This window comes from Ixodes scapularis, unplaced genomic scaffold (genome assembly GCF_016920785.2).
Source record: "Ixodes scapularis isolate PalLabHiFi unplaced genomic scaffold, ASM1692078v2 PGA_scaffold12__126_contigs__length_90152505, whole genome shotgun sequence".
Taxonomy (NCBI): Eukaryota; Metazoa; Arthropoda; class Arachnida; order Ixodida; family Ixodidae; genus Ixodes; species Ixodes scapularis.
The window spans coordinates 23193720-23221166 of record NW_024609838.1 but is presented as its reverse complement, the minus strand read 5'-3'; the positions used below and the strand labels follow the sequence as shown (position 1 = coordinate 23221166).

Below are 27447 nucleotides of genomic sequence, written 5' to 3'. Positions count from 1 at the left end.
CAGTAGATGCCTGGAAGGGCACGGGCTGGCTAGCAGGTATTCAACGCAACTGTGTTGCGGAGGATGAGGCCTAAAATACGATGAACCACAACAAACACGGGAGTTGTCCCTTTTTTTCCTCATTGCAGGCATTGAGCCACATGTTGAAGACAGTAGGTTTTGACATTGCTGTCGTCAGACGTGTTTCTAACAAGTGGCAAGTTTGCGTTCCTCAAGCATGAAAATTTTTTCCACTATAATCCGTTTCACTTTGCGACGGATCGCAGAGGATTCTACGAGCCATTGAAGCCAATCTTGTCACATGACCTTTGCGAGGAGCACACCAATGCACTGGGCGCGTAGTCATGTTATACATTTGCAGTGTTAGATTGGAGGATGGCTCATCGTAGTATCCAATGCGGTCCATCATGAGGTGAAATGGAGTACAGTAGCACCGAAGCTAGTATATCTGGAAAATCTCTTTTCTGTGTACCGGGCATGTACGGAAACAGATACCACTCGAGAATTAGAATTAGTTATATTGTGCCTCCGGTCAATGAAGCTTGTCCAACAAGCTCACTCCAGCACCGTCTGCTGGTTGTCACCAGACGACTCGACCACTTCAGTGTAGTAGTGCACAAGCATGTCGACCATAAATAGACGTAGGCGGCCGCCTGCGATCGCGTCCACCGTTATCGCCGGCTGCGGTGCAATCACGGAGAATGTGCCATTGAGGCATGCCAGGAAATGGCCAAAGTCCTCCTGCAGCTCCCGCCTGCGCAGGTAGACGTGCCTAAGCTGCACCCTCTGCGTCTGGAAAAGGTGCAGCGTGCAGGTCACCGCCGTCTTGGCGAGCAGAGCCACGGCTCGGTCTGCAACCGGATCCAGGCTATCTGTGTGCTGGGCCTGGAGCAGACTAAGCTTACGGTGCCACAGCTGCAGGGTGTTGAACAGCCGGTAGAGGCAGTCGTCCTTGAGGCGTGGGACAAGCGCAAGAAAGTCGACGCAGTATCTGCGCCTCTTGTCCTCGCGACCCAATTCCCCAACGACCGCCTCCGAGAATGCCTCGCCGACTCCAGACAGGAGCATAGTAACTAGCTGCCAGGTTGCCACGGCGCTGCCTAACCGACACTGCTGGAGAGTCCGGACCCTCAGGTGCTTCGAGCTGCCGCTCTGATGGACCAGCGTAGCTGTCCGCGTCATAACGGCATCGAAGAGCGCGTCGACTAGGCGCGTGCTGGGGTCCAGGTACATCTCCTGCACGCTCTCGGTCATCTGTTGGCGAACCGTGGCGACGAGCACCTCGTCAGCCAGGTCCTGGGCCGCCTGGCCCTCGACGTTGATGAAGACAAGGTACTGCAGAATGCTGCGCGTCACCAGGGACATCCGGTACAGCAGGCAGACCGCAATGTTGCGAGAAGCGTGGAGCTCTTGACGTTCTGGTGCCAGGACGCGGGTGTACACGTTGCCGCTGTCTTGGTTCCCCGCGGCCTGGTACAGTTGTGGCATCGGTTTGGGGAGTCTCGGAGTCCGCCAGGGCCAATCCACTATGGTCAAGTCCATAGCTTTGACTGCCAGTTCTTGCTTGCTGTCAGTGCTTCTAGACCTTGCCCCTGCCAAGTTCAGCCTCTCGTCGAGGCTCCTGGACTTATCTCTCAAGGCCGTCATCTTGCTTAGAAAATCCGTCACGTCTTGGAAGTATGTCTTGAGATTCGAGAGCACAGGGAACATCACAAGGTCATGAGGGTCTTGGAATGTGCTCAGGGCATGGGCCAGTAGGCCGTCAACCTGGTAGGAGCGTACGGTAGGCGGTGGGAAACAGACACCTGAGAGCCCCAGAAGGCGGAAGCAACCCGGTGGTCGTTTTGGCATCTTGTACTGCAGCCAGATCTGCCGGGCAAGCTTGCAGTAGGGCTCGGTGGTCCGACGGGACCGTACGCTGAGGAACGGCTGTTGCAGGTCATAACGAGAGGAAACGGCATCACTGGTGACGTCGGTCACGCTGTAGTAGAGACGTAGCACGGGCCGTAGGATGGTCTCCCTTGACCTTTTTCGGTGGATGAAGTAGCCTTTATTGCAAGCCGACTCCCAGAACCATTTGTTTCGCATGGTTCGGAACTTGGTCGAGTAGATCAGTGCAGAGATTTGGTGCAAGTCTACGAAGTCGTCATACATTTCTTGCATGGTCCCGATGTCTAACAGACGTTGAGGAGGTTCTTGTGGCTTGTTAATGGGCGAGGGGCTAAGAATATCTTTGGCATGCTTGGCAAGCTTATGATTATCTTTGGTAGTGTCCTTCGCGTTGCTAGAACGTGATCGAATTAGCTTTTGCATGGCGCTCGAAAAATTCTGATATTGGTTCCTTCAGCTTCTTCTTCTTTTTGAACCTGTCTGTATATCTAGGTCTATACCAGCTGACCAGCTGTAAAGGTTTTTTAACACTTTTGCTAAAAATAGTGTTTCTTACAACCAGTAGCGTGCCATACGCTTGCGATCACAATACTCAGCTTGACGTGATCGAAGCAGCTAACGGCACAAATAGCTTTCGAAGGTTATCATATAAATTAAGAACTAGAAGTCTGAGAGAAGCTCCTCACTCGGGAAACCATATTGTAAACGTTAGAAAAATCATTATAATAATTTGAGCAAAATACGATACGCTAAAATTCGTTGCCAACCCCGTTTTTGGCGAGGCAGTTTCGCTTTGGGTAACCGACGCACAGGTGGCGCCATTCTAAGGCACGGCGGTGAAACCACGACTTAGGAAAGGTGTCCACTTCGTCAAGCCCAGTGTCAACAGGTGGACTCCAGGCAAATTTGTGGATATGGCCTGTCCAAATTGCACCTTGCGTACCGTCATTATCATGTCGCGACACTGATATTCGGCGGTTTGTGGCTGATACCCGTCCGGAACGTCGCCAGCAGGACATGTCGCCGGACGCGGACGAGGCGAGTGGAACGCGCTGTGACGGGCAAAACACCTGTCCGAGCTTAGGCTTACTGTGAACAGCGATCAACAACCGTCATCAACGTTTACGTGTGCTTAGTGCCCAGTTGCCGATCGGCGCAGCTAGCCTTGTTACTAAATTATTTTCCAAGTTCTCCTGCCGATCCGCGTTGTCTGCGGACACCCAGCGACATCGGGACCCATGAATCGAGCGCTCGTCATGCCTGCCAAAGTTTCACGAAAGGTTGCAACCATGATCATTCGAAGTAGGAAGTCCATCATGAAGGATGGCTTCATCGTAAGTACAAACTTGTTTCCTTCTACTCTAGCCTTTTTATCGATTCTTCCAGATGGCCCCAGAGCCAGATCGAAAGATGTTGTTCTTGTATATATTGAAAATGTACCGGAGGCGCTGAGCGAATAGATGCGAAGACAGACAGCGCCGCGTTCGCGCTAAAACGCTGCGCTGAGGTTTTCCGCATCAGCGAAATGCGTAGTGCTCCAAAACTGACGATTGTCTTGCGATTGTAGACTTGGAAGGTCCATGACGTCGCTCGCCTGTGCCGAAGCGGGCTGTTGTAATACGCGTTGTTAACAACAAAAAACTTTTTTTTTTTTTTTTTCTTATCTGTTGTGCAGACTTCGGGCTTCGGAGAGCCAAGCGTCTACCACGCCGTGGTTGTGATCTTCCTAGAGTTCTTTGCCTGGGGTCTCCTGACGACACCCATGATCACAGTAAGTTAAAGTTTGGCCCAGTGCGCCGCTACATCGGCTGCTTTCCTACATTTATTGTTTTGTTTGTTTTCCCCAGGTTCTCAACGAAACCTTCCCAAATCACACTTTCCTTATGAACGGGCTCATCATGGGAATCAAGGTAAGGTCCCTCTCTGCCTGTGAAAACACTTGCGTATTTTGTGCCAATGCCGGAGGGAGTGTGTAATTGCCTGTTTATCCTGCTAGCATGCTTCAGTTTCTGCATGGTCCAGTTCAGCATGTGCCCTAAAGAGTCGGCTCGAGCTTGAAACAAAGAACAGCTTGGATAACACTTTTATGTCGTATTGTGGCTTCACCCTGAGTACCTCATTGTTTTGGCTTTGGCAGACTTAACGGAACAAAGTTAACGTTTGGCACTCGTGCAGCTAAAGTCGACCCGCTCTTTCGTGGTTCTTCCTGTCGCTCACAGAAGTTGCCAGTTTCACAGATGGTAGCGATGCCAGCTTTTGGCAGATGAAATCATTCTTTTCCGTCTCTATTCCTTTTCTCGTTTTTTATTACTTTAATCGGCTTCATCCCAGCTGGTCTTTTTCCCACTGCAGCTGTCTGCCGGACAAAATGTCGCAAGGATGGTATATCATGGGATCCGTTGAGGCTTTTCGTTTCGCCACGTGCTTTCTGAAAGCAGCTGCTTGTCTGAACAGTGATCAGAGAAGCGAGATAAAAAAGATAAACTGCGAATCCGCAGCCGCCCCCCTTGGGCCGCTGGAGCGTATTCAATAGCAGCGTAAACGCCATCAAAAATTTGCGCTGCTAAAAGATCATATTTGTTTTGTTGGTTTCTATGGGGCGTTTGAACGGCAGCTTGGTGGAGAGGTGGGTAGGAGAATTACGAGCCTCAGGAGCTCTCTTTTTGGAAACAAGATCTGCTTTTCATTCCGTGCCTTATTACCGCAAAAAGTTGTCCACAGCGAACAAATAATTTCATGGTCCCTTTGAAGCAACCCTGCATTAGATTTTTTATGTTCTTTCATATGTGGTGGTATGTGTCTCTTTCGGTGCGTGTCCCTCCGCCTCGGAAGAAAGTGGGTGCAAAACGTTTTCTCATTGAGCACCCAACCTGCTGTCGTATAGACCAGCACGCGGCACTGACGTCACGCAGCTGCGGTGGCTTGTCGACGGCACTGCGCATGCGCAAGCGCCTCACTTCACGCGAATCTGATTTCTGCGCACGCGCAGTGCCCACACCTGGTGTGGGCAAATGCGGGCTTGTTTGTAAACAGTGTGTCCGTCTATAAAAGCGCGGCGTAACGACGGGCGCACGGAACTGCTACTAAACCAAAAAAGATGCTTCTACGAATGGACGTAACTACCAAGAAAAAAAAAAAGCGGGAAACGAAAGTACAACGAAACTGGCACCTTCAGTGTTCATGTCCTCGGCGGGAGTTCCCATTGTCCATTGTTTCTGCCGGATGTCTGTTCCTTCTCTCCTTTAAATTTGGTGTGATTTGGGGTGAAATTCTTTTTCTTACTTCTCCAATTGAGCTCACAAGTTTCCTGTACATCACGCAACACCAGCCCAAGAACAAGTCTCGTTGATCTCCGGAAACATGTTCCGGAGATCGATGAGACTTGTTTATGGGCTAGTGTTGCGCGGTGCTTGGGGAAATTTGTAAGCGCTGTCGAAGACGGACACGGACAGTCGAAAGAAGCACTTGTCTCTGTCCCCTTTTTTGTGTCCATCTCTGTTTCCGCTTAAAAATTTTCTCTACCCTTGCAGGTTAAGAAGAGTGCAACAAGCTCCCCTCCGCAAAGTTCTCCACTCTTTGCACTTTAGCAGAGCGAACGCTGCAGAGGAGGCGAGGGGACTTGCCTCTTCTCACACTTCTCCAGCATTTGCTCTTCTTAACTGGAAAGAGTGGAGGATTTTGTGGGGGGGGGGGGGGGGGGGGGGGTTGAGCTTGGCCTGCTTTTCTTAACTTGAAAAAAAGTGCGCAAACAGACCCATTTCAAAAGGGCCCGCCATCTAGTAGCTGTTGCGCCTTTTATTCGAGCGTGCCATTGTTTGGGGGGGCACTTATACTCTGAGCATGCGTTGGACAAGGGTTGCGTCGGCGTTAACTCGAATCTAATCGCACACTTCGTGCTTAATGGATGGACGAATGGTTGGGTGGATGTTAACGGGCGGAAGCTTGGGCCACCTAGCCTCAAAACCGAGAAACGGCGAACACCAGTGTTGCTCGACGGGGTTTCGAAAGGGGTCTGTTTGGAGAACCGACTGCGGGGCTCGCGGCCACCCACAAGAACGAAGACGTCGCACGATGCGCACGCATACCTTCGACCCCCTTTCAGGGCTTCCTGTCTTTCCTGAGTGCGCCGCTGGTGGGGGCGCTCTCGGACGTTTGGGGCCGCAAGTTCTTCCTTCTCGTCACCGTCTTCTTCACATGCGCCCCGATCCCGCTCATGCTCATCAACACCTGGTGGTACTTCGCCATGATCTCCATGTCGGGCGTGTTCGCCGTCACCTTCTCCGTCGTGTTCGCCTACGTCGCCGACGTGACGGACGAGCAGGATCGCAGCGCTGCGTACGGCCTGGTGTCGGCCACGTTTGCCGCCAGCCTGGTGACCAGCCCGGCCCTGGGGGCCTACCTGGGCCACATGTACTCGGACGGGCTCGTGGTGGCTTTGGCTTCGGCCATCGCGCTCCTTGACGTGCTGTTCATCCTCGTGGCGGTGCCGGAGTCGCTGCCGGAGAAGCTCCGGCCCGTCGGGTCCTGGAGCTCGCCGATCTCGTGGGAGCAGGCCGACCCTTTCTCGGTGAGGACGGTCTCTCGCTCATGGGACGCAATGTTCTTAATTGAAGCTGTCCCAGGTACTCGAATGTGGAAACCATTTGCTCCAAGCCGGGAGTTGCCGGCTGCGACGTTACCTCGTTTCATTTTTCGTTTATACGGGGTGTGTCGGATGGATTGAACACACTTTAAATTATCAGGTAGAATCAGTTTCATTGGCTATGATGCTGTAATTTGCGAGGTAGGTAAAGCTAGGAGGTGCATTTGGCTTGTGAAAATATTGAAAAAAAAACCTTGCCTCAGTCAAAAGTAAAAAAAGAAAAGAGATACCTTTATAAAGACCAACATATAAAAAAAAAGAGCCATTGGTATGCTTGATTTTACATAGAAAGTTGAGGGAAGGAAGTCATCAGCTTGCTCCCATTCTCTAGTTTGTCTAATAAAATGTCTCCTTAACCCCTAGCACAATTTTTTTTTTGGCATGAAATAGGACATGTTGTTTCATAAGGAAAGTACACATTTTCTTCGTAACTTTTGACTAAGGCAAGGTTCACTCTAATAATTTTTCATATAGAATGTACCATTTAGCCACAGCTCTACATTAAATTACAGCGTTATATAATATGAAGCAGATTTTTGCGACTTATTCAAAGCGTGTCTGATCAATTCGACTTACCCTGTTGGTACTGTCAGCCCATCCAGGGCTATTGCAAAGGCTGTAGCACCTAGAGTGGTTACATATCTATGAAGGTTGCGGAAAAAACCTTGCGGCTGTTGTCACCGACAAGATGAGAACAGCAGGGAGGTCTTTCGCTTGTCCCGCCTCCGGCATGAGCCCCTTGGCTTCGGTGACACTTTAGCGTCTTTTCAGCCTCGAGCGTGGATGCACAGGCAAAGGACGGCGGAAGGCAATGAGCGCTTGCTGGGGTCGGGCCTCCTAAAGGGATGCCCTGCCGCTTTTGTCCTGTTCGCAGCTAGATCGTAAAATACCGAGGACACACCCACTCAAAGCTGGGAGATAATCATGAGGAAACTGGGGATTGGCGTTTGCCAGGTTTAAGAGTGAAAATGCAGAGGGAGTGCACGGTGGGGTGGGCCCTTGCCAGGTCAACCTCTGAGCTCGGAATGGCCATCATTTGCCGAGACAGCCAAGTGCGCGTGAAAATGGAACCAGCGTTCTTTGCGCCGGTGAAGAAGGACCCTACAACGCTCGACCCCGTTCTTGCGTGAGCGCCACTGTGCACAAAAACTGAGACAACCGTTCCTAGGCAGCAGTAGGCCTAACCAATTTCGCGACTTCACCGTCCGGAAACGGACCACAGGCCTCGGTATGTTCACTGACATCATTGACATCATTTGTGTCGACGGTGTAAACGTGGTGTAGATGTAACAAAGCATGACAACAAAGACAAAGGAAAGGAACACTTGCCACAGGTCGATTGCTGTCCGACGGACGGGCTTGGCGATTCCACAACCCCAATTTTGTTGGCCGTGCGCGCCGTGCTGTTATGCTGTTTATCGCTCCCGCAACTTCCCACTTCCATCCATAACTCGTGCGCGTGTGCTGCCATGCTTGGTTTGGCATGGCTTGGCCTAACCGCTTGGTGGCTTAATTGATCTAATAGCCGCGTGGGAAAAAAAAAAAAAAATATTGATGGTGACGATTATTGTGGGGGGTACATTCATTATGCAAGTAAATACAGTTTATTGAGAAAAAAAATTAAAATTAATTGACTACGCACCATCTACTTTTTGTCACTAAAGCCGCTTCACCCGTGCTATGCATTGGCTATGCCTGTGCTGTCCACATGTCGTGGAGATAATGGCCGCCCACAGTGATCGGGTGATTGATGTGTCATTTCGGTATTTTTGTGCTTGTTTAAAATGGGAAGTGGGTGCTTTATACATCCTTTGATTATTCTTTAAATGTCTCAAAAAGTTGGTCGAGAGCCCTGCCTCACTCTCCACTTCCGACGATCCCAGGCCCTGCGGAAAGTGGGCAAGGACCCGATGATCCTGATGCTGTGCGTGACGGTCTTCCTGTCCTACCTGCCCGAGGCCGGCCAGTACTCCTGCTTCTTCGTCTACCTGCGCCTGGTGAGCTCTCATTCCCTGTCTGGCTCCAAGTGTTGGCGATTTTCCTTCTTGAAGGCGAAAAATAAGTTCACACTGGTGGAGTAAAACCTTCTGTTTAATAGTGATACACAGAAATGATTCAATTTGCAGTTCTAATAAACAAAATCAATAAAATACACATCCAAGGGTAGTATCACGCCCCCCTGCCTACGCACACGCTCAGAGTGTTGCACGCCGATCGGCACTTGCTTGGCTTGGCCCTTGTCTTCCGCACTGCTCGGCTGTTGTCTGATGCCATAGACGGCCCGGTGCCTGTCAGCGGTGCCTCCACGGGGCCATGAGAGATGGGGAGTCGGTTGCTGGAATTTTCTGGGCGCTGGGGCTGCATAAACACCAGCCCTGAGAACCACAAACTTCTTTGGGAGTGCGCGTGACGAAAGAAAAACAAAATGACCAGAACGTATGGCACCTGCTTACAATAGGCGGATGCCCGTGCCGCCTGACATTCCCGGAGCACTGAGGAGATATCGTCTCTCGACGACTCGAACATTCATTTGGCTTCGGAATAACATCCCTGTGTGCACTCTGGTTCGATCCACGTAGCTGTATGCAGTTGAGAGCCTCTCAATATGAATTCCTTCTAGAAGTCTAAAAAGACAAGTTCAAATCTTGGTTTCTTGCCGAGTCCTGTAAAGAAAATTTAACGATAACCGAGACACTGTACTCTTCGCGGCACGAAGACTACACCCGATCACACTGCACACAAACTAACCATAGCTTAATGTGGCGTCATGGCGTCGCACGCTGCGGCATCGCAGTGTCAAGTCATAGTGTCACGTGATGCCACGGTGACATGTGACATCATGTTGTAACGCAACACTGTGGCTGTTAACAAAAAAGTTTTCCCGCCAAAAGAAGCGGGCAAATTTTCCCACTGAATTTTGCGGAGAAATTTCCCAGCTATGACAACCCCGTAAGAAACGCACTTGGGCTTGTCATAGGTGAAAAAAACTTTCGAAATGCTGAAAAACCCTTTCCGCTGAAAAACCTTTCCAATAACGGCTGTTGCTGTAATAGGTTACTCTGTGATGAAAGAAAGCCTACATGAAATGAGCATGCCTGACTTTATGCAAAGGGAATGGTATTTTATTATTTACTCAAGCTTTTTTTTTCCTCGTGTATGTATCTTGCAAGTGCTGGTCGTTGGCTGACCCTCAACCACTGTCATATGCAGGGCTTTCTCAGTCTTGTGCACACCTTTCATGCTTCGTAGGCACAAAATGTTTCGGGTCGACGTTGGCCAGAGTCTGTTGCGTGGCGTGGCCAACTCTGATTTGGTTTCTTTGTGTCATTTCAGCTGATGGGGTTCTCGGCCGAGGAAGTCGCTCTCTTCATCGCTGTTGTGGGACTTCTGTCTGTCATTGCACAGGTGAGTACTGCCATTGCCAGAGCGGGTACAGTAAAGGCCCATTCACTCTATTGTATTTGACTTTGTCGTTATGTGACCACCAGTCGTCGAGACATCCATTCTTTGTACGTCGTGTGCAAAGCTACTCCTTGAATTGGTTGCCATCACCATACGAGGCACAAACGTAGCGGTGACTTGCAATCGTAACTTAACATAAGTCTTCGCAACATAGTCATACATAGTCAAATGCAACTGTGCGAAAGGGCCTTAAAGGGGCACTAAACCACTTTCTGCGATAGTCTATTTCTGGTGTTAACTGAATTTATGGGCTTTGATGGTCTATTCACACGGTGCGTCCTGTTGGGAAATCTAGTGTTGCGAAACTAGGTTTTAAAAAACGGATGCCCTGCGTGAATGCGACCGAAAAAGATGCGCACCTCCGAAAAAGGTTGCATGCTTTCCTCGGTTCTGGAGCAAGATTTTTTCGAAACTTCGCCAAGGCCCGTTAATCGCCTGAGGAAGAAACGCGGACGCTGCCATCAACTCGACATTGCTACGATGTAAGTGACGTGCTGTCATCTTAGCTGTGCACACACGTACGGTTGTGTTGCAAACCAGTGCACACTTGTTTTAGCTACATTGAGCTTGCCCATACCATTGCTTCTATCCAAGTGTGACTCAACAGTAGCTGACAAGCAAACAAATAAATGCTTGTCAGCACCGGACACTTAGCTCCTCCTGCGTCGAATACGTGGCAAAGAAGTCTGCCACATTTCAACTTCTGCTAAAAAAAAATAAATGAAAGCTGAACTTTTAATAACTTTATATCGTCGCTTATGGCCCGCCGAATTCAGGCGATTTATTAATTTGTTCTATCCTACTTTTAGTAAAAATTGTTTACAAATTTAGAGTCGCCCGCTGAGGAGCGCACCACTTGTGTGCAATTCTTTGGGTCCGCAAAGTTAAACATACAAACAATAGTAATTCATAGCAGGTGTCACCGACTCACTAGATTTAACAGACTTCAATCGCAGGGTTCTTCACACGTTCCACGTCGACCGAATGAAGCAGGGGTGTAGTTGAAGCGACTCCGGAAGCCAGCCACCGCTTCTTCCTGCTGATTTTTTTTTTTTTTTTTTTTTTTTTTTAAGGAAATGTTTGTTTACTGGTTTAAAAAATAAAAAAAAAAAAGGATCCACTTGGAACTGATAAGAGACCAGAACTCACAGAACACATTGGAACCAATAGGATACACGGAGTTGCTGGGGGGTAGTGCTGGATATTATTGAATATTAACCCAACACACTCGTCAAACTCGTCTACAAATATCACTTCATCAAATAAACAACCTGTGAAACAGGCTTTGCCACGCATTACCCAAACAGCACATGAAGCGAGCTGATGAGCCGAGTGATCCAAGATCTGCGCGGTTTGTCCTACCCTCGATGTCGCAAACGAAAATGATGATTTTATTTATTTTTATTTATTTGATACGTGCCTACAAACAGCATGACGCCTTCAGCATGGTGCACAAAAGGAAACGAAGCAAAGAAAGTATGTGAAAATAGGTAAAAAAAGCAAAGAAGAAAAGAAAGAAAAAGAGAAATTAACAAATATTATACAGGACTGTATAATACATGACTCTACAACACAAAGGAGTACACTCAGGCTTTGGACAGATTTTTCAGAGAAGTGCCTTCTGTAGATCGCGCACGCCGCCAATTCGCCTCGAGATCGAACCGTGCCGCCACCGTGCGGCCGAAATTGGAAACACGCGAAAGCGGGGATACCGCCGTGCGTCGTCTGCTACGGGCGCACGCTCAGAAGCATGGATCTCGACGACGCAAGCCCGTTTCAGGCTGAGCTTGACATTCCTTATTAAATGTTTTATGTTTTTGTTGCCGTTTCTTCTTACTAAAGGTTGTGCTGTATCGTTTGACATGCGTAGAAATTCAGCAAAGCGATTATTATTAAGTCGGAAGTAGTATGTTGTTTTTTTATACAATCGCTGGTCCCACGTATTTTGCTTATCTCGCACAAACCGTGGCTTTCATAGAGCATTGAATGTTGAGTGGGTCTGTGGTTTGATTAGAAAATTAACCCGACTGATCGCTATCCTTCAATAGACTAATCAATCAATTAATCCGTATGTTGATTTTTCCCCGGTCATATTGCGTGAAAGACGTTAAAACTACATATTTTTTTTACTGGTTTAACTATGTCATAAATGGCATATTGGATTCCCATTCTAAACTTCACCATTGTGAGTCCTACATAAATATGAACACAGAAGCCTTTTAAAATGAAGTATTTTTAAGTTATTATTTAAACAGAATAATCACCCTCGGTGAAATGACAAGCACGCTGAAGTGGTTTAACGTGCAAGCCTGTGTCACAAAAGAAGTAAAGACGCCAAAAGATATTAAAGCAGGCATATTTTACTCCCTGATGACTTTCCCCAGCACAAGACTCCAATTAACCGGCAAAAAAATTGCAATTAAAGCATTACTCGAATAATCTGAGAGTTAATCGATGAACTGCCCAGTCCCGATATGCGTTAGGTGAGGGCGGAGGGTGATCGGAAAGTCTCGTGAAGGTCGAGCCCTCATCAGTAAAAGAGTATCACGGAGGCCGATGCTGTCTGTGTCGTGGTGCGCGTCTTTTGTTTGGGTTGCAAAGTCTACCGTTTTTGAATACAAGATTATTTAGCCAGAAATTTATAGCATTAGCCTCTTGACATCCGCGGCCCTCACCGAGAAAATTGAAGCGCACTACCGCACTACCGAGAAAAGCATTTAATAATAGAAACATTGTTGCGTTGCTCGGTTACACTCGTTTATTACAGTCACGGCAAATATATTAGAACAGTTTGCTTCACTTGTTTCAGTTGTGCTGCCAACGTGCAGTTTGCAGATTTTAACCTAGAAGAGACACTCTCTCCTCATCGCAACGCAGTAGATTTGTTCAGACTCCAAAAACCTTACCCACATTATGGTGCAGTGAAAGGGCAGAGGAACTCAATAGCATGGTAATTTTCAATACAGCGCTAACTTATCTTCATTCTAAATATTTTTATTACTGCAAAAGCTAGACGTTAAAAAAAAGCCCAGAAGCTGCGATTTCACAGCCCACAGTACCAGTATTATGTTATCTTGGTTGGAATTTATTATTTTTTATTTTCCACGTTGATGAACTGATACACCCATTTTAAAAGTAACAAATATTTAACATAAATACTCCAGTTCAGCCAGAGACAGGCTTCAGTCGTGGTGATCCATGCTTTCCAACGTCTGCCTAGAGCAGACGACGCACCCACAGAAGCGATTATATAAATTTGGGCCGCACGCTGGCAACACGATTCAATCTTCACTGAAGCACCGAACAGTACTGCATCCTTTTCCGCTAGAATTGTTTTCCCACCGATAGTATGCGACAAAATAAACGCAAGAATCTACGCCGTCTCGCGCGCGACCGTGGAGAGCCTATGGGGCGGCCGTTTTCCTATCCCCGCTTTGATGATGATGATAGCGCGACTGTAGCGCCACCTCTAGGTCGATCTCGAGGCCAATAGGGGAATAAAAGGGGTATCATGAAAGATTGTGTTAAAAAGTACATGTACTTTACTTTGAAAGTACATTGCATATATACACTCCGTGCGACGCGACTGGCGCGCCGCCGCGCGGCCGGTACCGAAGGTAGGCAGTGAGAACCCCAGAGAAAACGAAACCGAAACTACGCCGCGTACGTTGGTACGCATTGAAGTTGGAGTGGTGCGGTTGCGCTGGGTTCACAGCATGAATTGCTGCCTGTGCTGCGTCATTAAGTGCTTCAATAGTTATGCGTCGTTTCTCGTGGAGACAAAGTTGCAGTTTTTCACCTCGCCGATGTTTTATGGGACAGCGACAACGATGGAGCTGTGCCGTACGACGCGAGAAATTTGGTCTCCCGATCATGTCTGCCACTGTGTCGGCACGGCTAACATATTCTACACTGCCGCTTTGCGCTCTGCATTTGTTTTCGTACCAATAACGCCTACATATCTCAGCTCGCACTGAAATGCAATCCCACACTCGCGGGTATGCAGTGCGAATTTCGTTGAAGGAATGCCCTCCAAAGAAGTTTCCCATCGTACGTGTCGATGATATTTCCGGACCAGTATGGCACGCAATCTGTACTTCATGAAGAAAGATTTGAACGGTAAAAAAAGTGACAAATGGAAATCTAAAGAAAACAATTGAAACTCGGAATCACTGGAGAATCGACGTTTGAAAATGGAAGTTTATGTGGTGTGCTTTCTTTCTTGATCAGCCTCCTTTTGGATGTGGAAACGCTGACACCCCGAGTTCTGTAGACAACAATTTTTTTTTCTCGGCTTTAGAGCCACCTATCGCAAAGTGGTTCGAACTGGAAGTACCGTCCACTGGTCCCTTCCTACCTGTAAAGTGTGCACCTCCCACGATGAGTGGTATAATCTGGCAGCCTTTGACGGTCAAAGCCAGTTCCCATTTAGTTACGCCGCCCAAACTAAATTTCCACCTGGTTTCGCTATGCCAACTCCTTTTGTTATAATAAGTGTTGTGCTAGGTGACGGTCATGTCCAAGTACCTGTGGGCCGAAAATCATCACCTCGCACAACAGGTTATTACACAACAGCTGACCGCAAAAGCCCTTGGCGGCCAAACCGTGTGTTGGCCGACAACCTTGTTTTCTCGGCTTTGGAACCACCTTTCGTTAAGTTGTTTCAATTGGAAGTACAGTCCACTAGTTCCTTCCTACTTCTAGTCTCCACCTCCCCCGACAAGTGATATTCTCTTGTCAGCCTTTTCATGGTCAAAACCGGTTCCCATTGAGTACGCCGCCCAAACCAAATTTTTACCTGGTTTCCCTATGCCACTTTTTTTTGTATAATAAGGGCTGTGTCATGTTACTGTCAAGTCCAAGCACCTGTGTGCCCAAATCTGCAATTTGCACAGCCCGCTATGACACAACATTTTGGGTCCAATATTGGATATCCCGTTCAGCTTTATTTATTTATTCGTTAGAAACATAACTTTCACACCTGCAGTCTTAAAGAAACTTGGCACTCTTCGTGCACAAACTTATAGTGAACATCTCACTCGCCTCCAAATATCATCGTTCCAGCAGTCCTAGGTTTACAGCGACGAGCGAAATAAATTTCCCACTCAGAGCAATTATAGTGGCGGCCGTCTTGTTTTTCGGAAAATTGCTCCAACTCCCTTTTCGGCCGCAACTAGAGAAATTACGCCTAATAACGACTCAAACTCAATATATAAGAAGTGGAGAACAGCTAAATGCCCTTCTGCCCCAGCACTCATGCAACGACCCTCAACTTATCGGCTCAAAAAGCAAAAGTTTCGTCCGTGCGCGCTTCCGCCGCCACAGCTTGGCATGCGAAAAGGCGCCGCAGGCTGCTGAACGCGCCTCACAGTCGAACGCCAGCTCCACCGCTAGCGGCGCTGCGCGCGTTTTTCAAAGCGCCCCCTATAGTTCCCGCACGGAGTGTATAGTACTTCAAATACATTGCACTCGGTGTATTTGAATTACTTTACTTGAAGTACATAACCCCTAATTTACTTTGTACTTTACTTCAAGTACTTTTTAATTGTACTTTACCCAACATTGATCATTTTGCTTTTGTTTTAACCATCACCAATGCTGTCAGACAGTCGAGGTAGAGGTGCATCTTGCGGTGTCAGTAATGCTAACCTTGTTGGTGCTTGTTCTGCAGACGATGGTGCTGACGCTGCTGATGAAGACTGTGGGCAGTAAGCACACCATCATGGTTGGTCTGCTGTTCGAGATGCTCCAGCTTATGTGGTATGGCTTCGGCTCTCAGCGCTGGTGAGTTGATCGTTGGTCAATACTCTGCTGCTGTGTTCGGTGCGGGTTTTCCATTGTACCACCCTTAATGACCGAGGATGCCCATGTGGGTTGGCTTGGCTTGACTCGATTTGTTTCCTTCCGTAAGCAGCAAACAAAACACGTCCCATGTTTTCCGTTTCTTTTTTCTTTCCCATTGAGGTGAAAGGAGGGAAAGATTCGTGACTAAAAGAGGTGAAGCTTTGTGACGCACTACAGTCAGACTTGATTACAACAAACTCGAGCTCAGCGAATTAACCCATACGTCGAATGCGCGAAAATGTTTTATCAGTATGCATGCAAAATATATCTCGCATATTGAACTACACAATGGATGTATAGAATTTCCAGCGGCTGCAAACATCAGCAAATATGCGAGCTCTGGCACTTCCGACGTTTTGGCTTCTTACAATGAAGATGAGGTTCCTCCCCGCCTGACATGAAGTCTCCACTTAGTTACACTTGCTAGTCATGCCCTAGCACTGTAGCGCCCCATCAGCTTTCAGGTTTCATAACAACCGCTGCGCTTCTCAGCCGATCAACTCCATTGTCACTTATGGTTTTGGAACAAACAGAATTTGGGCGCGCACGAAGTCGACGCATTGCAATTCGAGCCTCAGCGTCGTAAACTTCGCTTCTCTAGGCCTCCTGCAATCTGGTGCAGTTAACTGTTCTAGATGACGGCGAAGCATCTGCACACTTTTCAGCTCTCAGGCAGAGTGTACATCATTACTGGACACTGACAAAACGAGCAAGATCTAGACAGGACGTGGTGTAGCTTTCAACTGATTGTTTTGTTTAGGAAAATGTACAAAAGTAGAAATAAAAATCAATGTGTGCTTGCAGAACACTGTAAGGTAAGCTCTAAACACACTCCCAAGGTAACCAGCTTTAATGGTCCTGTTATAGTGAAATTCTTTTTCGGACATAACATTCGCCACATCGAACTTGGCGAAAAAAAATTGGACGTTGTCGTTGCCTCCAACATATCTACGAGTATGTTGAGCACCCTCTGTGTATAATGAAAAAAATTGTGCAAATTTGTTATGAGAGAGTTTTGATATAACAAATTATTGTGTGTATAGAACGAATCCAGGCGTTTTATACAGTTTGTTATAAACAGGTTTGACTGTAATGTAAATGTGCGTTCACGAACTAAGGCCTGTCCACAAACAGTGCAGTGCTAATTCAGAGATATAGACACATTGCTGACTTTATGCTATATATGTGTGCATTGTATGCATACAGTGTATGCAATATTGTACGTATACAGTACACATACAATGCAGTGTGGACGCTATCGCTAATGTGCGCTAACTTTGTGCTCCAATGATGCCTCATTAATATGGACACCTCTAACAAGACAGAAATGTGCGTATTTACTCAATTTATCCACAAAAGCTTTGCCTAGTTAGTGGGGCATTTATATTAACTGGCCCCCATAAACGAGTGCATATTGAAGGGACAAGAGTGCTCCTCAGTGCTGCACTGTATATGTCAACCAGCTTACAGGAGCATTGTTTTTGAGTGAAGGAGGGTTGTTGTTCATATCTGACCTCCATGTTCATTGTTCTCTCAAATTTAAGTATTTCCAGAGGGGGGGGGATCTTTGGACTGCACTAAAGTGTGCTTGATTGGCTTGGCTATCGAAAGTGCTAGCCGAGCCATTAATATACTGGAGTCGATCGAGATAATGAAACACAATTTTTCGGCCTACAAAAGACCACGCATCACATAAAAAATCTGAACTCCGTGGGAATGTAACGTTAGTGGTGGTGACAAAATTCAAAAGTTTGAGAACAATACACTGCCTGAATCAAAAGATACAATACAAAAACACAATTTTTCAATGAGCCGAGCTCCACCTAAGCCTAATATTCGTCAAACCAAGAAATGACATTGTGGGCGGCTGTAGCGGTGAAAAAGAAGCTTGTCAGAAAGAAGGAAAAGATTATCATATTTCTTGCCGACAAGATTTTTCTACTGCAACTAGTGCAGTGTTGTTTTTCATCTTGTATCATTTTTGTCTCAATGAATATTAGGTGGACATCTACTCATAAAGAAGTTTTTGATTTTTCTCCTATCCTTTGATCCAGGTAGCGTAATGTCCTCAAACTTTCGCATTTTGTCACCACCGCTAGCGTCACATTCTCACGGAGTTTCGACTTTCTGCAACGCATGGTTTATTTTTGCGGGTCGAAAAATTGCGTTTAATTTTCTCTTTTGGGTTTTGTAGTATCCCTCTTTTTCTAAGTGCCACCTCTTCTTCAAGCTCGTTGAATACGTGCATAAAAAATTACTCTGCAGCCTGAGTCTCAGCCACTCTCGCTTGTCTCCCCCCCCTCTACAGGATGATGTGGTCGGCCGGCGGCCTAGCAGCCGTAGCCAGCATTTCGTACCCAGCCATCAGTTCCTTCGTGTCAACGCATGCCGAAGCAGACAAACAGGGTGGGTGGACCTGCCGAGCTTTCTCGAGTCGAAATGCTCGTAAAGAAGGTGTACAACATTTGGGCGCAACATTGGGCTCGTTCGATTGTACAGTCTCTAGCGATGCGAAAGACGCACCTGCCACGGCCGCGTTACTTAGGGTGAGGAAATAAGTGAGCATTTGTTCTGCTTGCGCTCTATAAATAAAGTGTGTGTAGTGCCAATCTGTGCTCAGCTTGCCGCATGAACTTTGTCAGCGAGTGGGTCTCTCATATCGTGGGAGACTGTGCCTGCGCCAGCCTACATTGGTGCAGAAACGGGCAGGGTACTGTACTTCCAGCGTGTGTTTTAAAGGGCAACGAACAGCCAGAAAGGGTAAAACTTTTCGTCAATTCCTCTTTTCCATTCGAGAAAGAGGGAGACTCCTTTCTGCGGGGAGTTGCTCAGAGACCCACTCCTGTGGGGAGAGAAGGAGGGAAGAGTATGGAGAGGGTGTGGAGAGAAGGAAACCGGGAACTGGTGTTCTGCCCGGCAGAGGTTGATTCTGCAGGTTGGCCTTTAAAGGCCCGTTCACTCACTTGAGACCTCTTGGAACCGGGTGTCTTAGAACCTCTTAAAACGAGAGGATACACTGGCGCCATCTATTGGGTAGCAGTGTAAACTTGGCAGTCCGGCATATTTTCCATTTCGCTCGTGCACTATCCTTTCTTTCTTGGCTTAAAAAACTTTTGTCAACGTTATAAACGAACCTTTCTCATAGGTATTTCGCACATTTGACCTCGGAAATCCCATAAAACCTTTGCTCTTGTGAAATGCAGTTCCAGAGTCACCGCATAGATTGCGCCAGCATGCCAGTGTGTTCTCTCGTCCTAAGAAATTTTTAAGAGGTTTTAACGGGTCTTGTCTCTCTCGGTCATACTCGGTTGCAAGAGTGTGAACGGGCCTTAAAAAATTAAGGTAGGTTGCACTCGTAAAACATATACAGCAGCATGCATGTGGTGCAGGAGGTGCGAGAAAATCGAACAAGCCTATTGTTCGCATGCCGACAAGATCGTCACTTCGGTTACACACTGGACGTGAATGTTCAGAAGGGAGAGACTGGAGGCGCCTCTGCTAAGAGGTAGAGTTTGGTGTGGACTCGTGCCGTGTTGGCACCCCACCCCAAAAATAATTTATTTCTGTTTGTGAGGAGAGATGTGTGCTTTGGGACAAAAGGTGTGCTTCGTGGGGTTTGGTTGGTTGCGTCACGGGATAGCGTTTGCTACATAACAGCAGAAGAACGTCAGTTAGGGTAGATTGTTAGTAGTTCCATTTCATTACATTACATTTTGTGGGGAGGGGGCTGGGAAAAGTAGCAATGCTCAATGAAAGAAGCAACAAACGCATGAAAAAACAACAATAGGGCTGTTGTTTTTGCAACTTAACCTGAAAAAAAACAACACTGGGGTGCAGTGCAAAAGAACTACAAATGCCAATGAGTTCATTAGATGTAAAACATGTAAAAAGGAAAAGCAAATGTCAAGAAGAGAACAACTAATAGGTGCATACCCGTAACTTTAACATCAGAAAGGACTCGAAAGTAAACTCTACTTGTACCTGATTAAATTAAAGGGTGACCTACGAAATCCCTGGTAGCAGAAAGTTGCAAAAAATAATTTTTTAAGTGGCGATTTTGAAATCTGTAGCTATTTTGCTAAGTTCATAATTCTGCGGATCAATATTAGTGCCATAATAATAATTTATAATATCTATGCAGGCTGAGTTTGCATTGAAGTGCCGATTTGGAGGAGGGATATCTCAGCATCTAAGACAAATAAAAATGTTTTAATTATCTCGAGGACTAATCCACTGAGTGTAAAACGGTCCGGATATTTCCTATAAATAGAAACGCTCAAAGACCCGTGATTCTTTTTAGAAGCATTACTGGAACCAGACTTGCTTACTGTATTAAGGGGAAATGGGACTGGTTGCAGTACGCCAATACTTCTGGCATGTGCTAAAGTTAACACGTGACCACCGTCACTGGTCTACCGAAGGTTAGTATTGTCTGCCACTCGCCGTTAAAAGCTAGACCACTGCCCCGGTGCCCCTAGGCAGACTGTGACGACGACAGAAATGGTGCGACGGCTCAACGGTTGCCTCTCTCCAACGGCAGGACTGGTGCAAGGCATGATCACGGGCATGCGCGGCCTCTGCAACGGGCTGGGCCCGGCCGTGTTTGGCTTCATCTTCTACCTCTTCCACGTGGACCTCAACGAAGCCCCTCCGCCCAGCGGAACGGGGGCACAGGCCAACGGATCCCTCGTTCCAAACGAGATCCGGGTGAGTGGAGCCGCTCTTTTCGTCCCGCGAGGCCGAGGGTCCTCAAACTTCTCTGTCTGGAGAGACGCCCACCACAAAACGCCGAGCAGGCGCCCAGCCAAAATTGGGAGGTAGTCTTGGAAATTTTGGAGGTGGGTCGTCTGAGAGTAAAAATGCAAATGCTGCACTGAAGGGGTGGGCTTCTCTGGTTTGCACTGGGGGGGCTTTAAAGGCAAGCTAAAACACTTCTTTAAAAAAAAAAAAAAAATGAGAGGTTTATTTTAGTGTAGTTTTATCCCATGAATCTGGACAACATGATAGCAATCCCCTAAAATATACACAAACTCAACTCTCCTACGTCACGCCGCGGTGGTGGCGCGTCGGGCGCACTTCTGGTCTGGGGTGGTGGGCAGAAGTTGCCGTGCGAAATATGCATTCCTGTGTTCTTTTGCGAAAAACCAGACAAAAAAACCTGCCTTCTCTTCAAAATGCTGCGACAGGGGCTGTACCAAGAGAGTCTGGAAAGGTTTAAGGTCAGTTTTCATGTGTTTCTGCCCCCTCCGTTCGTCTGAGAACGTGGATAGTAGCCCTAAAAAGGGCAAACCAGAGGCTGTCGAACTACGATTGTTTGTGCGGGCAACACTTTGTGGTCGCCAGATGTATTTGTTTTATTCCAACACGAACGAGAGAAAACCACCAAGCTGTCGGGACTACCCGCGGGTTAAGTGCGTCTTCAAATTCACACGACCGCCTGATCGTTCGAACTTTCGTCTGCTCTTTCAAACTTGTCTGCTTTTTATTGTCTGCTCGTTCAAACAAAAGCGACCCATAAACCAAACTTTGACCCGGTGATTACAATAAGAAGTAATTGCAGGCCTCAAAAGACTTAAGTAGGCTCGGTGTGAACAGTAGATACAAGATGTTGATCATTGGTACCAGTGGTATCAACGACTTGTTACGCTTGGTCTGTCCCCGCTTCCGATTTTCAGTATCGACGTCTATCATCGCCGCTACATTCTGCACTTTTGCAGCACGAGCGACGTCGCGACCTAAAATAGCTAGAAGAATCTCATCATGGTTTTGGCGTCCATTCTGCGGCGAATGAATCGCCGCACGTCAAATTATTTACGCAAAGTTTAGCGGAGTACGAGCCTTGATTATTTTGCTCAGGCGATTAAAGTGGTGAGACATTGCAATGAGGATGCAGAATTGACAATTCTAATGCAAAAAAGAGTATGCAGGCTCGCACAGACGCCGACAACATGACATTCCAATGGTTTGTTGACGCGGGACGCGGTGCTTCTTGCCCGCACTTCATGCGCATGAGTTCGAACTGTCGTCAGCTCGTTCAAACGTCAGCGGCCCGTAAACCAATTGTTGGCCCGGTAATTGCTATAAGAAGTAAGTGCAGGCCTCAAAACACTTTTGAAGGTTGGTTGGGGTAAGTACCGTAGGCTAAGTGCAAACAGTAGATACAAGATATTGATCAATGTTACCAGTGGCCATCACCGACTTGTAATACCCGATTCTACTTGCGGTTTTCAGTATCAACGTCCACCACCTCAGCTACAGTCCACGCTTTTGCAGCCGAGCAACATCGCGATTGAAAATAGCGAGCAGAATCTCGTCATGGGAGTCAGGCTTTAGCGCCCATTCTGCGGCGTCCACGCAGAATGAATCGCCACATGTCACATTATTCACGCAAAGTTTTGCGGTGTAACGAGCCTCGTTGATTTTGCTGAAGCCGCTCAAGTAGGCAGACATTGTTAGAAGGACGTAGAATCAACAATTCCAACGCGAAAAAGAGCAGGGGGCTCACACCGACGCCGCCAACAACGCAATTCAATGGTTTGTTTATGGGCGACCGCGAGCTTCTTGCCCACCATCCACAGCGGCATGCGCGGCGCCAGTGGCGTCTGCTAGGAGCGTTCCGGTTTGTTTGTAAACATGAGTTGGTGTATAACTAATCACGAGAGACTTCCGACCAGTTGTTGCGTCATAAAAGGACCTTTTGGCCACCAAGCGCATGTTGCTCGAGGGCCGCGCGTGCAATGGCAAGGTTACCAGGTATATTTCCCTGCACTGGCACCAGTCGTGCAGTCTCTCTGTCCTTTTTAAAAACAGCGAGAGTTTGTGTGCATAGCTTTGATAGGCACTGAGGGATGCGCGGGAGCGGAGATTCCAAGAACTCCTTTTGTGATGTCACGCTCCGGGAAGGAGGGCCTTCAGCGGTTCTTTGGAAATGATTTTCTGCAACCTCCACGCACCAAACTAAAAAATAATTTCGATATTCAAGATCTTGGAGGTCAAATGAAGACGATTGCAAGGCAAGCTCCTCCTGCAAGGCCCTCTACTCTTTCCACTTTAGGAGGATAAACCCTGGAGAGGGTGCAAGCCCCTCCTCTTGCTTGAAAGGAAACTAGCATTGCAAGAAACACATCTAAGAAAGAAAACAAAGCATTAGAGTTTGTTTTCAGCAGGGTAAGACTGTCAGCTAGACAGATTTCTCCAGCTCCTTGTAAACCAGCTGATTTTAAGGATATATGTACAGCACAATGTCAGTCTGTCCCGAGTTGTGACGTCTTATCAGTGTGCAGAAGCAGTCTGGCCAGCATAGTCGGTGTGCAGAAGCATCCTGGTCAGCATAGTCCGTCTGCTAGAGTTGTTAACTTTCTCACTGCCTGGAAAGCACAAGCTATACTTCGTTTCACCGTAACATGGCAAAGACAGAGCGGTCAGGCCCCCACCCCCCCCGGTGGCAGTTTTGTCCCTCTTAAAGATTAACCAGTCATTCCAAATTCATACAAAAGTGAGCTTCCTTTCTCTCCTGCCAGAGGCTTCCCCAGCACTGGACGTAACTACTTAAATAGAGTCAAGGCATACGTCTCGCCCTCCAATCTGCTGGTTACCAGGTACCTCACTGGGACCGTAGCCCTCTCCGTTTCCCAAGTTGCAGTGAGGTGGAGCGGAGTGTGTAATCGGAACACCGAACGACCGCTTGGCAGGTGCTTTCGAGGCTTCTTTTCCGACTCTACACATTCCCCTAGTTTATTCGGTTGAGCAAAGGGGGAGGGGGGGAAACCCGAGGCTTAGTTAAGCATCTCGTGCGCGCACGGATGCCGCCTCAAAGATTTGCTTACGGTCCCATCGAAACTCGGACAGCTTTGTGCTTGACATGCAATTATTTTCAAGGGGCAGACACGTTTAGTGTGCACGCAGTGTCCTTTTTGCATCTGAAAACTGTCGTTTACCACCAATATCGCCGGCCGCCAGGTTGCGCCGTCCTCGGAGGTGGCGGCAAACCGCATCAACGCCATGTTTGCGCATTTTACCGTTCCTTGTGATGAGAGTTCACCGCTCACTTTACTTGCCACGGGCCGTCTTACCCCGAATGAGCACGAAAGGTCATAATCGTATTCAAAGAGGTCAATCGCGGCCCGGATTCGATCCACGGTTTTACTCCGCGAAGAAATCCCAATACATGCCCCAGGATTCAAAAAGTGTTCTTCCTCTTGCAGTTTGTGCCGGGACCACCCTTCGTCTTCGGGGCCCTGCTGGTCATGCTGGCCCTGCTGGTGGCAGCCTTCATTCCGGACGAGCCTTCCCCCTCTTCCACCTCCTCCTCGAGCGGATCGTCAAGCTCGCGCAGCGGTTCCGGCGCTATGCGTCCGCACGCGTCGGTGCGAACGGGCGGACTGGAGCTGTTCCACCACGACGTGGTGCACAAGCGTGGTGGCGACTGCGGCACCTTGCCCCTGATGCACGACACGGACCCATTATAGCGTGCGGCGACTTGCGATTCCATGGCTGCCATAGTGTCCCCACCCGTCGCATCGTAACGTGTGCTCCTACAGTCCGACCGCCGTAGCCACGACGCCGGATGCGCAGTTGGACCGCTGCTACGCAACCAAACGTCGTCCGGTTGCGGACTCGGCATCGCAATCGTTATGGGCATCTCGGAGCAGTCACTTCGTCGATGTATGCCAGGCTCGCAATCGCCGCCGAAACGTAGTGCAACAAGAGTTGCGGCTACCAAGCGCAGCCGTAGCCGTCATCGCTATGGCCTTGTTGCGGCACGGCGCACGTGCCACAGTCCTCCAAGCACTGTTTGACTGGGAGCACGGCGAGCGAGCCGTCACAATTGCACACGTCTTGCTGCCGTTGCATTGTTGCTACACCCTCGGCACACCGTGCCCGTGATTGTCGAAGAGGTGACTACACTTTGTGTCGACTATATTGTGCTACGTTCTCAGGGCTTGCGCAGCATCCAGAGCCCTTCTGCTGCGAGAGCGTGCGGCTTTGTCTCTCATCTCCTTCGTGCTGACTCTCGTGCGAAGGGGGCGCATTGAGGCGTTGCAAAAGCTACGCTAGCCTTGACAGCATACCTCAAAATGGTTGACGCCGAGCGAAGAGGTAACGGCTCCCACGGCTGCAAAACTTACAGCCACCAAATACACCATTCGATCCGGCAAAGCTGCCACGACGAGGCAGGCGCTGTGTCCTCACTTTATGCTGGTTGTGGCATCCTGCACATAGCTTAATTTGTGGCGCTCCCGTAACCGACACAGCGGCTGATCATTAACGCTAATGAAAGTCCACGCTCGTATCGTGAACCGACGGTCGCCGCGTGCGCGTATGTCTGCCGACTTGTTTTCTAGTGGTGTTTTCTCACTTTTTGTTTTTCTGAAGGGGTCTGTGTGTCGGTGCATTAGTTTCTGACCGTCTGGTTTGTGATGCTGCTTGCGTGGGATTTGCAGGCTTGTGGCGGCACTCCCAAGGTCGTCGCATGTCGGTTGTGCTCATTTCTTGCGGTGTAAAAAAAACAAAAAACGCACAATGTTCTCCATTGGTGTCGCTCGTCGTCATCCGAACGCTCTTCGCAGGACCGGATCGAAACCAAGTGGCCAGTCGGCTAGCTAGACGGCTGGCTTCCTCGACGCTGGGACCACTAATCGCCTTCTCGGTTAAGCACGAACAGTTCATATCTCGGTTTTCTCCTAGTCAGGGGTCACCCAGGGGCCAGCGGATCAACCTCCGGCATGAAAGCCCGGCTGTCCCGGCGAGTTCCATTTGCCCCAACCTTTTTCTCACCCTTCCACCTCGTAAAGTGCCGCCCTCCCTTTATCGGAGGTGGAAGCTTTCTGGTTGTTTTCTCGCATCACCCCCGCGTGTCTACGATCGTTTTCGCCGAATCTTTTATGTTTGTCTCATGGAAAGAATGTTTGCGTGTGTCTCTGCGTTTCCAAAACGCGAGCGTGTCCGGTCTGGTCACTCCGCGGTCGTCCGGATTTCCCGACGACCGACCACTCTCTCAGGGGCGACACTAGCTCCCTCCAGCGTTTGCACCGTCTTTTGTTCGGAGCCCACCACTCGGGGGCTTCGCCCCTCGACACTGCATTTCTATTTTTTTCTCCTCTGCGGTACCGCCAGGAACGTGCACAGAGTTCTGAAACGGGGAGGCAGGACGATTTTCGCCACTCCAGCGTAGACGCAGATACTGCCATTTCAGAAGCGAGATGCCAAACGCGGTGGCCCGACTCGCGGACTGGGCGAAACGCATATCACCAACCGACGCGCGTTGCCTAGAATCTTTAGTAGCGGCGCTCGCCTTCTTTTAGAAACGCGTCTGTTTTGTGTCTCTTTTTTTTTCTCCTTTCGGCACTGGCATTTCTGCTTTGGTATTAGATGAACGATGACTTTACCCTATTTTTGTCGACGCGAACCAAAGACTTTTGAACCTGGCTTCGTGTACAAAGTGCTGGCGTGCGTTGTCGGAACGCTTGTGCGCGTTTATTATTTTTCTTGTCTGGAATGGGAAGTTTCTCCGTAGCCATTAAAAGAAAATCGATAACCCGGAAGATTCTGTTGAGCTCATTTTTGTTGTCTGTCTCGCAATTGGGTACAGCCAGCTACGAGCACTTTGTTGGTGAATGTTTGTGGGTTACACAACCAAACTGGCTAATGAAAGGTGCATCATATACAGTCACCGACGACCCAAAAAGCACTGGGCACGTCGAGTCTCTAGCATCTTAAAGGGGCACTCAAGTCATTTTTGAAAAAGGTCGTTTTTGATCTTATATTGTTTAAAGTGTGTTAGTTCCCACGTATAAAAAGTCCTGTATTACAAAACCGCATATTCATCTCTGGGCAACAGAAAAACATGTGGACTTTTTTTTCTCCCGGACTACATTGTGTGGACCAATGAAAAAGCCCTACAATACGTGCAGATTCCGAACGATTATATTATAACTCGTTTCAAAAAGAGTCCGATAGTTACACATTCGGATAAGACTCCTCTTTTTCTCCGCGGGCGAAGCCATCGCTTGCAACTCGCCGACACGCGCCCTTCGTCGACCATTTCACTCGGAAGAAAATTCTTCCCAAAAAAGGCGTGTCTCGATCTTTGAACACACTTTTAACGAGGAAATAAGCTACGCACGATTGTGATTTCGGGTTTGTTGGAATGCTTAGAGCGTCTAGACTAAGTTGCAACCAACAAAAGAACAGTCTCGGAATCGACTTCAGTGCCCTTTTAATATCGCTCCACAGCAAACGAGTTTGCAGGGTCGGCCGATGGGGACACAGAAGGATTAATCGCAAAGCACGGACGTAACACGTCTCATCCTGCAATTCTTCAGCCAATGATGTCTAGGTGTCTTCTGTAATATTTCTTTTGCCAGCTGCCAACAAATTCTCGCCAAGAATGTTTATTGGAAATGGAACCGCAGAACACTAATGTCAAGACTGGCCGCAAAGCGGTGCGTAAAGTTGGATAGCAGCGTTCGTTCGTGCACATCTCACTTAAAATATTTGAGTTTGACCGCCGATCAAGAAAATAAATTTCATGGAAGTGTGTGTAGGATTGCATAATAATTGCCGACAATCATGCCATCGGAGGGGATGAAGACGGCAGACAAACCACG

At 48.2% G+C, this 27447-nt stretch overlaps 2 protein-coding genes and 1 pseudogene across 2 annotated transcripts; 2 read left to right on the top strand and 1 right to left on the bottom strand.

Moving 5' to 3' along the window:
• Nucleotides 1–501: 501 nt before the first annotated feature.
• LOC8051113 lies at nt 502–2486 on the bottom strand. The gene has a single exon (XM_002433561.5). The coding sequence runs from the start codon at nt 2311–2313 to the stop codon at nt 556–558; it is 1758 nt and encodes a 585-aa protein (XP_002433606.3). The 5' UTR covers nt 2314–2486; the 3' UTR covers nt 502–555.
• Nucleotides 2487–2720: 234 nt separating this feature from the next.
• Nucleotides 2721–26382, top strand: LOC8051112 (hippocampus abundant transcript 1 protein). Its single transcript, XM_002433560.4, has 10 exons — nt 2721–3224; nt 3566–3661; nt 3738–3800; nt 5993–6457; nt 8416–8529; nt 9866–9937; nt 15666–15778; nt 18147–18244; nt 20379–20545; nt 24043–26382. Exons 1-10 carry the CDS (start codon nt 3129–3131, stop codon nt 24304–24306), a joined length of 1548 nt encoding a protein of 515 aa, XP_002433605.3. The 5' UTR covers nt 2721–3128; the 3' UTR covers nt 24307–26382.
• Nucleotides 25564–26382, top strand: LOC121835339 (annotated as a pseudogene).
• Nucleotides 26383–27447: the final 1065 nt, after the last annotated feature.